Source organism: Dunckerocampus dactyliophorus, chromosome 2 (assembly GCF_027744805.1).
Source record: "Dunckerocampus dactyliophorus isolate RoL2022-P2 chromosome 2, RoL_Ddac_1.1, whole genome shotgun sequence".
Lineage (NCBI taxonomy): Eukaryota > Metazoa > Chordata > Actinopteri > Syngnathiformes > Syngnathidae > Dunckerocampus > Dunckerocampus dactyliophorus.
The window spans coordinates 48702247-48718167 of record NC_072820.1 but is presented as its reverse complement, the minus strand read 5'-3'; the positions used below and the strand labels follow the sequence as shown (position 1 = coordinate 48718167).

The 15921-nt window shown below is 43.2% G+C and overlaps 1 protein-coding gene and 1 long non-coding RNA gene across 2 annotated transcripts; one reads left to right on the top strand and one right to left on the bottom strand.

Moving 5' to 3' along the window:
* Window positions 1-4217: 4217 nt before the first annotated feature.
* On the bottom strand, window positions 4218-10948 carry LOC129177653 (uncharacterized). The gene is made up of 3 exons (XR_008569641.1): window positions 10828-10948; window positions 10686-10757; window positions 4218-4667 (listed from the first exon to the last, which is right to left on the bottom strand). It is a non-coding gene; the product is annotated as an uncharacterized LOC129177653 (long non-coding RNA).
* si:ch73-256g18.2 (small integral membrane protein 36) lies at window positions 9478-15102 on the top strand. Its single transcript, XM_054769006.1, has 2 exons — window positions 9478-10027; window positions 10857-15102. Exon 1 carries the CDS (start codon window positions 9644-9646, stop codon window positions 9956-9958), a length of 315 nt encoding a protein of 104 aa, XP_054624981.1. The 5' UTR covers window positions 9478-9643; the 3' UTR covers window positions 9959-10027; window positions 10857-15102.
* Window positions 15103-15921: the final 819 nt, after the last annotated feature.

Below are 15921 nucleotides of genomic sequence, written 5' to 3'. Positions count from 1 at the left end.
GCCACACGGTGACATAAGTGCATTTGATAAGAGCTCGGCGTGGTTCTCTTGCATGTGTTTACACTCGTGGAAGAGCATGGAGTGTAGCATACTGAAGGTTACGCATTGTGAGGACATTTTAATGCACGCTCACACACAGTTGTGTTCCAGTAAATAGTTCATGTCTTTTGGTAGGTTCCATGTGTGTATAGCCATAGAACACAATATCCTGCATGCCGTGAAAGATCAGTCAAAATCATCTAAAATGGTCAGTACTGAAAGGGTTGAATTCTGAAAAATGGCTGGGACTGAATGGGATTGAGTTAATGAACATACACACACAGTGTGCCCAGCCTTATGATGGCGATACTATAGGGCTCTCCGAGCTTGCCAGCTAATTCCAAGTAGCTCACCAAAGGGTCAAAGAATATTTGCTTCAACTCCTTTTTGAAATTATAACTATCCAATTCAGACTTTATGCCTTTATAAAATGACAAATGAGCACAAAAAAGCATGAAGGATGGCCACACTGTTGGAGCGGAGGTGTGCTTGATAAATAAAGTAGTGTACAACTGAAATGTTGCCAGTCATAAATAAAACACAAATAGTTGACAGCTCTATTAGTGATGAAAGTTGGACACCCCTGCAACCTGGACACTCTATTTATTCTCTTTAAGTTAGGCAGGACACATTTCTATTTCATTCTGTTAATTCTGTTATCTTGAGCTAAAAAACAAAACAGTTCTTGAACAATGATTTCCCATGCGTTCGTATTAAATTAAATTCAGGTTTGTGTCAAATAGTACAAAAATCCTTTCACACAAATAAAAGGCAAAAAACAAAGTTTGTTCTTTAATAATTACCTACAGTGTTTGCCAGGGGCCCTTGGAATTGTCTAATGGCGCCCCTGGCCAACACCCCTCATCATAAATACAGTTGTGTGCTAAAGTCAGGGCACCCCTTTAAAAACAGCATATTTTATGTAAAAAAAAAATATTATTCATATTTCTCTAGCATATGGAAAAATAGGCAATATTAGCAGGAAGCAATGCATGGTTACATTTGTTTTTATAAACTGAACAAAATTACAAAAATAAAAAAACATTTTGGCATGTGCAAAAGTCGGGGCACCCTACAGCGTCAGTACCTTCAGTACTTAGTAAGACCCCCTCCAGCAGATATCACAGCTTTGAAACCATTTTTAGAGCCAACAAGTCTCTGCATTGTATTATTTGGGATTTTACTCCGTTCTTCCTGGCAAAAGGCTTCTAGTTCTGCAATATTCTCTTTTAAGATCTACCCACAGATGTCTGGAGAGTCTGGAGACTGTGAAGGCCATTCCGAAACCTTCAGTTTGCGTGTCTTGAGGTAGTCTGTGGTGGATTTTGAGGTATGTTTAGGATCATTATCCTGTTGTAGAAGCCATCCTCTTTTCAGCTTAAGGTTTGTTTGTTTTTTTTTACAGATGCTGTGATATTTGCCTCCATAATTTGCTGGTATTTAATGGAATGCATTCTTCCCTTCACCCAAGCAATGCCTCCTGTCCCACTGGCTGCAACACAACCCCAAAGCATGATGGATCCACTGGCGAATTTAACAGCTGACAAGGTGTTCTTTTCCTCTAAACATACCTTTGCTTATTGTGGCCAAAGAGTCCCATTTTAATGTCATCAGTCCACAGCACTCACAGGCTTCTGTAGCATATTTTTCATGCTGTATTTTATGATGAGGATGCAGGTAAGGCAAGGCAAGGCAGGTTTATTTATTTATAGAGCACAATTCATACACAAGGTAAATCAAAGTGCTTTACAGAAAAGAGTAAAATAACTTCTATAAAAACAAATCATTACATAAAGTTCCATAAACCAAAAAAAAAAGATTAAAAATACTTTCAGTTGTCTTATGTTGTTACAGTTGACTAGAAGAGTTCTCAGCGTGCATTTGAACATTGCCAAAGTCGAGGATGGTCGCACATCTTCTGAGGGATTGTTCCAGATTTTGGCAGCATAAAACTGAAACGCAGCCTCACCGTGTTTAGTCCTGACTCTGGGCACCCGCAGGACACCCCTCCCTGAGCTTCTCAGAGCTTGAGATGGCTTATGTGGCGCAAACATGTCAGAGACGTACTTTGGCGCAAGACCATGAAAAGACTCGTAGACAAGCAGAGCTCTTTTAAAGTCTATTCTCTGAGCAACAGGAAGCCAGTGCAGAGACCTGAGCACTGGACTCATATGATTATATTTCCTGGTTCTAGTCAGGACTTGGGCAGCAGCATTCTGGAGGTCTTCTTCTGCAGACTCTTCCATGAAGATGGTGTTTGTGCAAGTATCACCACACAGTGGAAGGGTGCACCTGCACCACTCCCGAGTCTGTTAAATCTTCCTGCAGGTCTTTTGAAGTCAAACGTGGGTTATGATTTACCTTTCTGACCAGCCTACGAGCTGTTCTCTCAGAGTTTCCTTAGTCTTCCAGATCTCATCTTGACCTCCACAGTTCCCCTCACCTGCCATCTCCATCTCTTCATCGTACCTTGCACTGTGGAGACTGCAAGTGGAAAACACTTTGCTATCGTCTTGTAGCCCTCCCCGGCATTGTGGGCATCAGTAACTTTCATTTTTCCCGTCTTCCACAGCTTCTTTGAGGAAACCCATGGTTGCTGACTTTGCACAAGATTTGTGGAGTCACCGTGTTTAAGAAAAATAAAATGCAACTTCGCATTAATATTTCCTGATAATATTGTCTTTTTTTCCCCCCATAGAGAAACTATAAATGTTAATATTAATTCTTTAATATATTAAATATGCTGTTTTTAAAAGAGGTGCCCTGACTTACACACACACACACACACACACATACACACACACACACACGCACACGCACACGTGTAAATTGAAAAATCTACAGTAAATCCATCTGATCGGAATCGGCAGCATAAAACCCTGATCGGAGCATCCCTAGAATCAAGTGAACGACTCCTGAGGTGTGTTCAACATGGATTCTTTGTGAGGGGAAATCCCATCCTTTCCCTCCCTTCCTGACTCCCAAAGTGCGACTAAGGTGTTGCACGGTGGCAGTGTCACCCCCCGCCCACCCCCGCTAATCACACCCCTGACTCCCAGGCGGAAAAGGCCTGGCACGCACAGCGGCTAGCAGTCGGCAGGATGAAAAGGATCAGCTGGAGAACAGGAAGGAGTTTGCCGCTCGTCCACACCCGCCACTTCACCTTTGACGTCCTAACGTCCTGACTTGTGAGCCAATCCCAGTCGTCCTTACATCTCGGTTTACATCCCGTCATGCTGCCGGGTACGACGGCATATTACGTCAAACTTGATTCTCCTTAAACGTCCTCACTTTGACTTTTTCCTGCAAGCGAGTGACACCTCCTGACGGCGGCGGCAGGACGTCTGTGCGCTGCTTTGTGCCCTGGAGGAGGGCCACGATGGCAGCGAGGCCCCCGCAAGGTCCCTTCACCCTGGGAGAGGCACTTCCTCCACATCTGCTTCTTTCATCTGCACATGTGCTGACGGATTTACTTGACGTGAGTTGAAGCGGCGGGAGGACCTCAACGGCCCCGTTTGTGTGTGCTCGGGTGCCGCCCGCCTGCCCCGACGCAGGAAGTTCACATCGTGTTTCAGAGGAATGGCGGCCCATTTTTTAAAAATGCCAGTGCACTTTCTCCGTGGCGTTCTGCGACTGACAAGAAGACTGAAGGTCGCAGACGTCTGGAGGAACCGGTGTGACCAGGAGGGGAGCTGCAGGAACCGTGACCCCCTTGTAGATCAGTGTCATCTCATCAGTGTCGGGATCTTAATCCCTGAAGTTTAAAATGGAATTGGAGTTTGCTTATCCTCTCTTTTAAAGTCTAATATTCACTCTATTATTACTACTACTACTACTACTACTAGTTTTTATTTATTTTGAGAATGCTTATTTAAAAAAAAAAAAAAAATGTATTCCTATTTTACAACTTGTACTACATTTTAATCTTATTTTTAAACTTCGTATTTCTTCATTTTGCTCATTTTTCTAATTCAAACTATTTGCTTTAATTTTTTGTTTATTACATGGTGTTATTAATAAGTTATTTTAAGTTATTACATTTGTGTTTAATATCGTGTTTATCATTTACTTTATCATCAATATGTATTATTTGTCATAACTTAATTTAAATAAAAAATATTAAACATTAAAAATAAAAAATTAAGGAATATTAATAAACAAATGCAAGAATACGCAAAAATAACTATTAACAATAATAATAATCAACAAAAAAAATACTTCAAACCCGCCTTCTCTGCTGCCGGGTGCTGACCATCTGGCTAGTGCGGGCGTGTACTTAGGTGTCACTACTTCCTCCGAACCTTATTCGACAACATTTGGACGTCCTCTAGCTGCGTGACGATGCCTTCACGGACTCTTACTGCTCAACTGCGTGGCTCCATCTAGATCAGGGGTCGGCAATCCGTGGCTCCGGAGCCGCGTGCAGATCTTCAGCTTCCTTGTTGCGGCTCCCTTCGCTCAGCACGGTGGCTTATTTTAAACACCAGAATAGGGGAAATCTGCATTTTCGAAATGAATGCGAAATATCCAACTCACCACAAGTCCGTGAATGCATCTAGATTGCGTTCTGACTGCTGACTGGATGAGTAAGGGAGGGGGAGGTAGGCTCGTGTATGCAGTGAGTCTCACTGGAGATTCAAAAAAAAAAAAAAAGTGAGGTAGTTTTGAGTTGATTCTGAAGCAAGTTTACTGCGCAGTAAAACCAAACTATGTAAGTAACGGGAGCATAGCAATATGTTTTATCACGAGAGGTGCGCTGTAGCTACGTGACACACCGAGGCGGTGACTCGGGGAGGCAGATGCCGGGAGCTGACTGTGCACTGACTGCTTGTGATTGCTGTGAGGCGGGGCGGACCCCTCCCACTTTAACATCTCCAAATACCACTCCCTACACTTGTCGCTAGTCGCTTTTGGGAAAATAAGTCACCAAGAGGATTTGGAAAGTGGCCAGATTTACTGAGAAAATGGCCAAGTTGGCAACACTGGGCTGCTCAAGAGATCGGAAGGAGGGGGAAGCCATTCACAGATGGGGAATGCATGAAAGAATATCAGAGCATCTATTCTCCCAACTAAAAAGTAATGAGAAAAAAATAAAAGAAAAGAAATAAAAATTATTTCAGAAAATGAAAGCATGCCTTTCTGCCAAGACAGACAAATAGAAACGGTTGTTGAGCGCAGGCATAAACGCCATTCAGCAAACCACACCGATATGCAGAAATGTGAACTCCGCTGAGCCTTTATGTTGACGTTAGCTACATTTTGTTTCAATTTCAAACAATTCTGTAGGCCTGTCACGATAAAAAAAACAAAGTTGCTAATTTTGACGGCCTCAATAAATTGACGTGCATGTATGCGTGTTAGGGTTGGGCAGCGAGTCTCGAGCATTGACGGGAACCGGGACTAATATTGCGTAAAAATAACGTTGACTCTATCGGCGTCTTTTGCTTCTTTTGGCGGGAGCTACAGATCAAAGTCTTATTTATCTTGTGTGTGAATTTCCGACCGAGTTCTCTTTTCCTCCAACAGGCAGCAACAGATTGTCTATGAAGAAGACGGATTGTGGGTTGAGAGAGGAAAATGGCGAAACACATGCAGAAATCGAGCGGAGACCAAAAATACCGGCAGCTAACGCTGTCACAGGGCTTGTCCGGCGGTGGATCTGCCTTTAGTAGCGACGTCATCGCCAAAGACAGAGGTGACATGGGTGATGTAGGGGACGTAGACACAAATGCAGCTGCTGAGCCGTGTGGCGCGTCACCGGAGCCTGACACCGGGAGCAGTTCAGAGTCGGGTGACTCAGAACCCGACACTGATTCTTCTGACCAGTGGCTGCTGTCTGAATCGGTCAGCAGCAGGGGTTCATCCCCACATCCAAAACTCTCTGCTGTGAACACGGCTGGCGGTCAATGGGTTAAACACCTCCTGATTCATGGTGTAGAAACGCGTCTTTGTTGCGCTACGTGGGACTTTATCGAAGCAGTCAGAATAACGGAAGTCCAACAATAAATGACAACTGTCTGATGCCAGTGTAACCGAGGGGTTCAGGGTGCCCGCTGATGAGGAATTTCGGTGTAAATAAAAAGACAGGCGCGAGCTACGGCTCTAGGAAGTAAGTTTATTCATGCTTAAAGCTACACTCTTTTAGCAACAGTCCCAAACAATAAATAAGAGCAAAATAACAAAATAAGAGCTCCGTTGGCTACATCCTGCTTACATATAACAAAATAAGGGTGTCATACAAAATAGCTTACATCAACGTTGAGGCGACAAACAATATTCCAGTGCTAAGTGATAACATTAGCAAGTTTCATAGACAAATCTTTTCCTAGTTTGATTGTGCATGTTTAAGTGGCTGCAGCATCACAGACTAACAAACAACAGCATGTGTGGAATCAGCTTTTCAAAAGTAAACATCCTTTGTGAACGATGTCGAAAGGAAGTTCATAACATGCATGTTCAAGCTGAATGGCTTGACATTTTCATACCAGTTGAAAAAAGTCCCGTGAGAATTTCATAGTAAAGTTGATTTAAAAAAAAACAAAAAAAAAGTTTATATCAAACATTCATAGAAAGTTGAGACATTTCATCTGAAAAGAATTCTGGGTAGCACCCTCATTTAAACCACGCAAACTTTTATGACGCTTACTCTTACAAGCGTCGGAATTGAGAATCATTAGGAACCGGAATCAAAACAAGGAATCGGAACTGGAATCGTTCCAATTCAAATGATGCCCAACCCTAATGCATGTTTACGTATACGTGAAGGCGGGGCTACTAGTAAATGGATACGCTACAGACTGACTGCTAGCAGTTAGCAAGCAAACGCTAATATGAATGAAGGCACAAAAGCGATAGTTTCTAAGCTGTGTGCCATAGCCCCAGTGTGGATGTGCAGCAGAGCCTTCGTCCCGACAGCCAACGTTCTTACTGAGGCGTTTGGCTGGCAAAGTAAATATAAAACAAAACAGCGCAAAATGGTGCACGCTCACAGACAGTGTCGCTCGCGACATTGCAAAAGAAATGCAACCTTTCAATACGGTTGAAAAAAAAAGTTAGAAATGTTTGACAGGCAGTACGAATTGCCTGGGAGAAGGTACATGCACACGTCACAAACAGCAATTCCTGAAGTGAAAATGAAAGAAGGCATGCTGAAGGACATCAGCAACATTGCATTTTACTCCGCCACCACAGATATGTGGTCCAGCCCAAATGTGACCCCTACACTAGTTTAACAATACACTGATGTAACTGTTTGGGTGTAGTTTTTACTCGTGTTTTTTTTTCTTAACAGAGACAGGGTTTATTTTTTATTGTTTTTGGTTATGATTGTGATTTGTCACCAAGTGCAATTTTTGCTAAAAGAGACAGAGTCCATTTTATTTTCATTGAGTTTTTTTGCTTGTTTAATTGATGTTGTTGTTGTTAAATACTCTTGAGAAATGATAGTTGATACGATGTACTCTCATTATTATGCCATATAAACTAATGAAAAAAGGGTCTCAAAAAATACTGTCAATAATATCTTTTATCGACAATAATTTGTCGGCCAAATATCGGCCAGCAAAATTTGTCATGGTGACAGGCCTACAAACACGGGAGCCGTTCAAAAAGGCTTAGAGTTCAGTGTTTAAATGACTTCAGAGTAGGCCTACACATGCTTGCTGCACTTTTGCTGAATTTTGTTGTTGGTAAAAGGCAACGTTAAAAAAAGAAAAAAGGAACTTTTACAAGTTTATAAGCTGTGTAATGTTTTGCGGCTCCGGAATTTTTTTTTTCCCCTGGAAGAGGAGGCAAAATGGCTCTTTGGATGCCCCTGATCTAGATAGAAGACATGTTGGGTCACATGATCTGTTGGACTGATACAGAACAGATGCAAACAGTTGCACGCGCCAATAAAAAGATGCACTGAGCTTTCTTCTCGACTACAGCCTTCTCATCACATGGAGACAGGGAGGTGGCCTTGGTGAGAGAAAGAGAAGAAAAGAGCTGCTCGTTGTGACGAGGACATGTGGTCCTCCACTCTTGCTAATGAAAGACATTCAGACGTCAGTGACGGGCTGTAGTCGGCTCATGCTCAGGCAGACGAGAACGCGGAGGCGAACACTAACGGGAAGCAGATTGGCTGACAAGAGGGGGAGAGGGGAACCTTGGTTAGCGTCATGAATCCGATCCGGAAGGTCCCACTCTAACCGAAATGGTCTGTAACCAAATCGATTTTTCACCGTAAGGAATCATGTAAATCCAATTCACCCGTTCCAGAAGGCCAAAAATGTTTGACAATTATAGTTTTACATGCAGAAAACAATTCAAATGCATACAAATGAGAAATGAAATGGATAAAAGAACATTTAAGGTCACTTAAATGAGAGAAAACCCACGCACGCACGGGGAGAACATGCAAGCTCCACGCAGAAAGGCCCAACGGAGAAACGAACGCAGGTCTTCCCGATCTCCAGACTATGACTGTGTGGCCAACATGCTAACGACGGGACCACCGTGTGGCCCACAGACCAACATAAACAACACACTAAACAAAAATATGAAAATAATTTATTTACGAATTGAACGCCATGAAATATTTTTTTACTATTTTATTTTTACTATTTTCACATTTGAAACTGAAGTGTGTGTGTGTGCGTTAAAATGTACCTACAGTGCGTAACCTTCTGCACTCTACACTCCTCCATGCTCTTCCACTTCCTCCTTGCTGTCGAATGTGTTTTTTACATGCAAAAGATCCATGCTAAGTTCTTATCAAATGCACTTCTGCCACCTTGTGGCCGTTTTCTTGGCTTAAAACTGCTCCAAAAGGGTCATCTTTTAGTGTGCAGCTGCATCATCACCGCTTTTTGACTCTGGCGCAAACAAACATAATAGACTTCGGGCTTTCGGGTTTATAAAAAGGTATAGATACGTATTTGGTATTGAATGAGTTAACACATTTCCACTCACAGAGTTTATTAATAACACGACAAGACGTGCGCTAACCGTGAAATGGATGCAAAATTTTGGTGTACATTTTCGAAATTAACCAAAAAACACGCTAACTGAGGTTCCACTGTGCAGCTAAAAATCGGTTTGCCAGCGCTCACAGTTTTCGTACGATTCGGTTTTCGAATGATTTTTTTTTTTTGCTTTTTTGCCAAAATGTTGCCTCATTTTTCTATACACCGCCTCGGTTATCGAACAGTTTCACGCAGAACAAAATCGTCCGCTTGCGCCAACAAAGCAAAGCACCCTCCACGCTGCTGACGTAGCGTAGAATTATTTCACATCGTGCACGAAAAACAATAACGATTCTCTTCAAATATATTTTTGTTCATATTTTTCGGTGTCTGGAGTGACCTGCGAGTGGACTTGGCCGGGTCCAAATGTGGCTTAAGTTATTAAAACTGAGCAGCTTTAATCATTGGTTGGTGGAATTCAAGGTTGGAGGAGCAGCGAGGATTAATTCACATCCAGCCTGGCCGGCTGTCGCTGCCTGATCCCTCTCATTTCATCTCTTGCTCTTTCTCTCCTCCCGCCAGCTGTCCAGCACTCGCTACCTCTGCCCCCCACCCCGTCCACCGCCGCCGCTCGTCGGCCGTGGATATGAAGCGTCAGCATGGGTTTCATGGAATTTTACCTGGAGATTGACCCCGTCACCCTCAACCTCATCATCCTGGTGGCCAGCTATGTCATCCTGCTCCTGGTCTTCCTCATCTCCTGCATCCTGTACGACTGCCGGGGCAAAGACCCCACCAAGGAGTACGCCCCCGACAACGCGCCGCCGCCGCCCAGCCAGTCACCCATCCGTCTGGTGGTCATGCAGAACTCGCCCGCCTCCGCTCGTTACGAGCCCAACCACACGGCCGAGGTGCAGACGCCCGACCTGAGCCGCGACAGGGGGGAGTGCGAGAAGCGGAGCACGCTGGTGTGAGGACGAGGAGGGTTCGGGGACGGCCCCGGACCTTTAAATCGCTAAACGGCTCTGGACGGTGCACGGCAGGTAAGATGACCTCACGTTTACTCTAAACCAAAAAACACTTTCAACTAAGTCTATGATGATGGTGGTTGCCATGGAAACAAAGCAGCCGAGGCAGCATCAGGACCAATTGGAGACGCACACACTTTTGGTGAATGGAGGTGATGGCAATCGAACCGGCGTAAAGACACTTCTATCATCATCTATTTGCTGTCACAACATGGCCACCTTTTAACGTTTAACAATAAAAACATTTAACGTTCCCATTGTCACAGATGTGTGTGCAATCCATAACGCACAGGCACATGCACACATCACATGACGACGATTTCATAATCAGAACAAGCAAGAGTTTCTATTTCTATTGAGAAATGAAAGTCTTCACATGACATGTTCATGCTGGGGAACATGTTAAAGCTGTGTTTAACACGCATGCTAACGCTTTGGCATGCATGCCCACTCCCCACAGAGGCTTAACAAGGTTTACATCGTTTCACACTACTTTGGTGTGATTTAAACGCGTTTGCACACCAAGCTGTGCAATAAGAGGTCGACTTGAGGCTTGCTAGCTGCTGCTGCTAACATTAGCTCGCTATTAGCCTCCTAGCTAGCTAAGAAGTGAGCTGACGTTACTTTGATGACATTTTTTTTTCACATATGACGACGCTGAAAGACGTCATACCTTCCTTTGGAGTACCACTGGGTGAGCTTGGGCGTTGGATGGGTGTCGCTAACAGGCGCTGAACTAACGTTCCTGCAACATGAAAAAGTCTTAACAAATGCTCGTGAAGTGAATTCATGTCCGAGACTACAACTGCACTCACTGTGTTCCTCCGTGCTTGTTGTCTTCCAGGCTTTTGGCTCATCAGCCGAAAACAAATTTGCTGCAGGTGCAGCCGATCAGTGACGACCCCGCCACCAACCCGCGCTTTTGGACCATTCACCTGCTGCCCAAAGGGTCATGTGACTTAGTAGTGCGGAAGTGAAAGCGTCATGGCTCGCCCCTGTTGGACCGTAGATTTAATTGGTTGTTTGGACCAGGAAGTGACCATATTTGGACGTGTACGTCTGGACGAGACGTTTCATCGTATTGTTAACTTTTATTTGAGGGCGCTTTTAAAAGACTGTGTTTCATGATAAACACGACTGGAACTTTGGTGTTAGCTAACGCTAGCATGTGAAAATGAGCCACCTGCTGCCATAAGTGAACTAATATGGTCACCCTAAGTTTGCAGTTGAAAATAATAATTGTAAAAGTTTGCGGGCACGTGCTAGCGCATAAAACAACAAAGCTAACATGGATCAGTCAGAGTACTGAGTCCAAACCAATCCCGTTTGCTGTCGTTCCTGGTCCAGAATGTCACCATATGAAGCTGAAACATGTGAAGGCCCATAGAAATGTTACTAATAGCTTCTCTTGGTCACCATGTTGGTCCGCAGTGAGCAGCGTAATCCGTCTTCTTCCCGAAGCCACCAAAAAAGACGAGCGTGTCCTCTGCGCTCATTGGCCCAGACGCCGACGCCAGCCGCTCTTTGGAGGACTCGTGCCACCGAGGCCTCATCGGGACAAATCCTCTTACGTAAAAGAGCCCAGCGCTCCTCATCCATAATAGGAATTGCACAATTATCCGCCTGCTCCCATATTCCATGTTTGTGGATTACACGCAGAGTATTAGCACCGTGTATTATGTGTTTGTGCTGCTTTTTTGTCCGCGGGGGGGTTACGTAAGCCTCGGCTTGTCAACACCGAGCGGCTACATGAGCTCGCTGCCGGCGCCGCACGCAAACCTCGGCGTCTGATGGTGACGTCGAACTCAACATCCGTGGATCTTGGCGCTCGGTTTTGTTCAGATGTTCCTGATGACCTTCAAAGTTGACGCATGACCTCACACTTGTTGTATTGTCTTACGGTTGAACAGCGACATGACCTCTGAGTGACCTCCATCATGGAGGAGTCATTTGGGAGATTCCAAAAGAAGGAAATGAATTAAACGCCCTGATGATCACAACGTGCTGTTTGATATTATTGTACATGGACCACTAGTGGGGTCTTTGGACTACTTATCTCACATTTCACCTTAAAAACTCTTCTTGCCTCGCTCGCTTTTACTGTTTTTCAGGGCAGCGTCATGACTGGTCAGCAGGGGTGTCCATATTTTCTTAGCGAGGGCCGCATACGGTAAAATCAAAGGATACGGGGGGGCCACTTTGTGACAAAACAGCCTGCCTCTAGCTTAGTGACGTAGGTGACAAAGTCTGTTATTCATTTCTACACCCACTGCTCACTTTTCCATTGTTGTTGTTGTTTTTTGTTGTTTTCAATTTTACAGATATTTCAACTTCTTCTCATGTTTTTTTCATTACAGCGTGACTTTATCCCCATCATATAGTCTCGCAATATCACCGCTTGTTAGCTCCGCCAGGCACAAGCGCAGAGGTTACGTTTTTGCCGGCGTTTATCTGTTTGTTTGTCTGTTTGTGTTCAACGTCACTTAAAAGTCAAACGTTCTGAATGGATTTGGATCAAATTTTCACAAGTTGTCGGAAATGGGATATGGAAAAACGGATCGAATTTTGGGGGTGGTCCGGATCACCGTCTGGATCCAGCAATTTGTTTGAAAGGACTTTAACATTGCGAGTATCACCACAAAAAATGGTCTGAGCGCTGGGAGAGGATTATTTTGAGGATTATTTTGTTCTGACTCACAATATGGTGCTTTTCTAGTTTGCAACTGAATTTTGCATAAATTGCAAATGTGTTCTTTATTTTGTTAGTAGTACTTAGCAGAAATTATTGTCAAAATGTTTTTAAACATTTGTTGGAATTTTTGGTATAATGCTTACATTTTTTATATCAATATTATGACTTTATTCTAATATTTCTACTTTATTCTCGTCAAATTACTTCCATTTTTCTTGTTGTTTTTGTTCGTTTCCGTTTAATTGTATTTTTAAAATGCGCCATGGGCCAATTAAAAAAGAAATAAATGAAAAAACAGCTGCGGGCTGCAAATGGGAGTAGAATACAAATGTAAGGCATTTTCAGAAGAAGCATTCAAAGATGCTGTGATGATGTGTAGTATTCGACACTGGTCACTAGGTGTCAGTAATGTTACGTTGATGAGACAATAGCCATAAACCCTAAGCAAAAAGGAACTCTCCCAATGCTAACATGTGCGAGTCTTTATTATGTCTTATTTATATCTTATATTTCCTATTTTCTCTTATTATGTCTTATATCTTGGGTAATAGAAGGGTAAAGGTGACTATAGGGGTCTAGAGGGCTCTGATAATGTTAAAAAAACAAATGTAGAAGGTTGTAAACAGGTTTTCTATGCCTAATATGTCTTATTTTCTCTACTACAGGCATTTTTGGTAATGGTAGTGTAAAGGTGACTATAGGGGTGTTATTTCAAGTCAACAGGGCTCTAATAATGTTAAAAAACATATTTAAAAGGTTTTAAACAGGTTTTCTATACCTAATATGTCTTGTTTTTTCTTATTATGTCCACTATATTGACTAATAGGAGTGTAAACGTGACTATAGGGGTGTTATTTCATGTCTAGAGGGCTCCAATAATGTTTAAAAACAAATTTAGAAAGTTGTGAACAGGTTCTCTATGCCTAATATGTCTTGTTTTTTCTTATGTCTACTATATTGACTAAAAGGAGTGTACACGTGACTATAGGGGTGTTATTTCACGTCTAGAGGGCTCTAATAATGTTGAAAACAAATTTAGAAGGTCGTAAACAGGTTTTCTATGTTCTAATTAGAAAAATATTTCATTCATAAATAACAAATCCTACTTTGCTGAAACAAGGGATCGCTGTACTCGCATTCACTGCCCCTCAAATTCACAGATTTAATTATCGAATAAATGTTTCTCTGAAAATAGGTTGTTTTTCCCCCCGCAGAAAACACGTCTCATTCACCGTATGTCAGGAATAATTTGTAATCATGTGACAATACAGGTCAGACGTACGCCATACATTTAAAAGCTTTCAAAAGTCATGCTTCATTGACAGTTTTTTCCTTAAGCGATGAGATTTTGCACTTTGATCTGAGGTTTTGAACGCCCCGTAGTATCAGGGAGATGCTGAGATGTAAAAAGTCTGTTCGGCTATGGAATTCTTACCCCCAGTTTTGCAGCACTGGCAAAGGTCAGGCCTGTGTCGGAATTCCAAATCCATGATGCGCATCTCTGCATCCGTTGGCCATTTGATCTTTCCCTTCCCGCTCCCTCCGCAACCGAACGGTCTGCAATTCCTTCATTGGCAAGCTTTTTTCCCACCAATAGGAAGTCGGCGTCATGTTTCATTGCAAAGCAGGCGCCTTTCCCTGGACAAACGAGTAAGAAACCTAACGACACGGTGACTTGTTGATCGTTAAGTCTGCTTTTACTTGACTGATTTACACCCTTCAGCGACGGGCATGCGGGGCCACGTCTGCACTTTCGGCGCCAGTTCAAACAAAGCATCTGTGCAGTTGCGTCACCATGCAGCGCCACCTATCACGCTGCACCGGCATCGACTGTGGACCTTGCCTGTGAATACTCTTTCATCCAGGACATAGCATTCTCAGGGCGCTCAGTCTATCGCCTAACTGCTTTATTGCTTACCAGATTACAGCTGTCCTATCTAGTCTTTGTCTTACCCTCACCAGACCAGAGCGATCCTATCTGGTCTTTGTCTGATTCCTCATCAGCCTAGAGCTGTCCTATCTAGTCAGTCGTATCCCTCATCAAACTAGAGCTGTCCTATCTGGTTTTTATCTTATCTCACACCAAACTAGAGCTGTCCTATGTAGTCTGTCTTACTCCTTATCAGACTAGAGCTGTCCTATCTGTTGTTTGTCTTATTCCTCATTGGCCTAGAGCTGTCCTATCTGGTGTTTGTCTTATTCCTTGCCAGACTAGCAATGTCCTATCTATTCTTTGTCTTACTGTATTCCTCACCAGACTATAGCTGTCTTAGTCTTATCCCTCACCAGTCTAGAGCTGTCCTGTCTAGTCTTTGTCTTACTGTATTCCTCACCAGACAAAAGCTGTCTTAGCTAGTCTTTGTCTTATCCCTCACCAGGCAAGAGCTGTCCTATCTAGTCTGTCTTATCCCTTACCAGATTAAAACTGTCTTGTCTTTGTCTTCCTTGCCAGACTAGAGCTGTCTTATCTAGTCTTTGAGCATGAACTCATAAAACCCACCAAACGTCTTAAGACAACCTAAACAGTCCAGTTGCGATTGATTCGATGCCCCCGTAATTGGGCTGCGCACATTTACATCATCGCTTGTCCAAACGTGTTAGCGGTTCAAATGACAAATGTGACAATCCCAACCAATCACCAGCTTGTTGCGGATCCTGGCCTCTGGTGTAGCAAGCTAACGTTAAAACTTGCTTGACGCTCGTGGCGTTAGCATGATTCAGATAGGTTCAGGGGTTAAAATGAATGCCGCGCGCAGTGTTTAAAGATGACGTTTGAAAGTGATTAAAAGAGAAACATGGCATTTCAGCGAGCGGCAGAGCACATTTAAATCCTGATGCCAGCTGCCTTTTCAAAAAACGCCATGGGATTAGCAAAATATTCTCATGCGTTTGCTTCCACTTTGACAAAATGGACTTATGTAAGGACATTTGCAACTTAGCCAGGACAAAAACACCAGGCCTAATCAACAAAAACGCTCCGCATGTTGAGGATGAAAATAACTCATGTGAAGGTGCTGCCACCTGCTGGTCCGCACTCTTTCAACACAAACTCAATTGTTCAAATTACATTCATTACCGTAATGTGCATAATAATGTAAAAATACATTACAATACAGTAATCCCGCATTATGCGGGCTAAAATTAAAATGGCTAAAATTAAGTTAAATACGGATACAGTGATCCCTCATTTATCGGGGTTCATTGGTCCCAGGCCCCA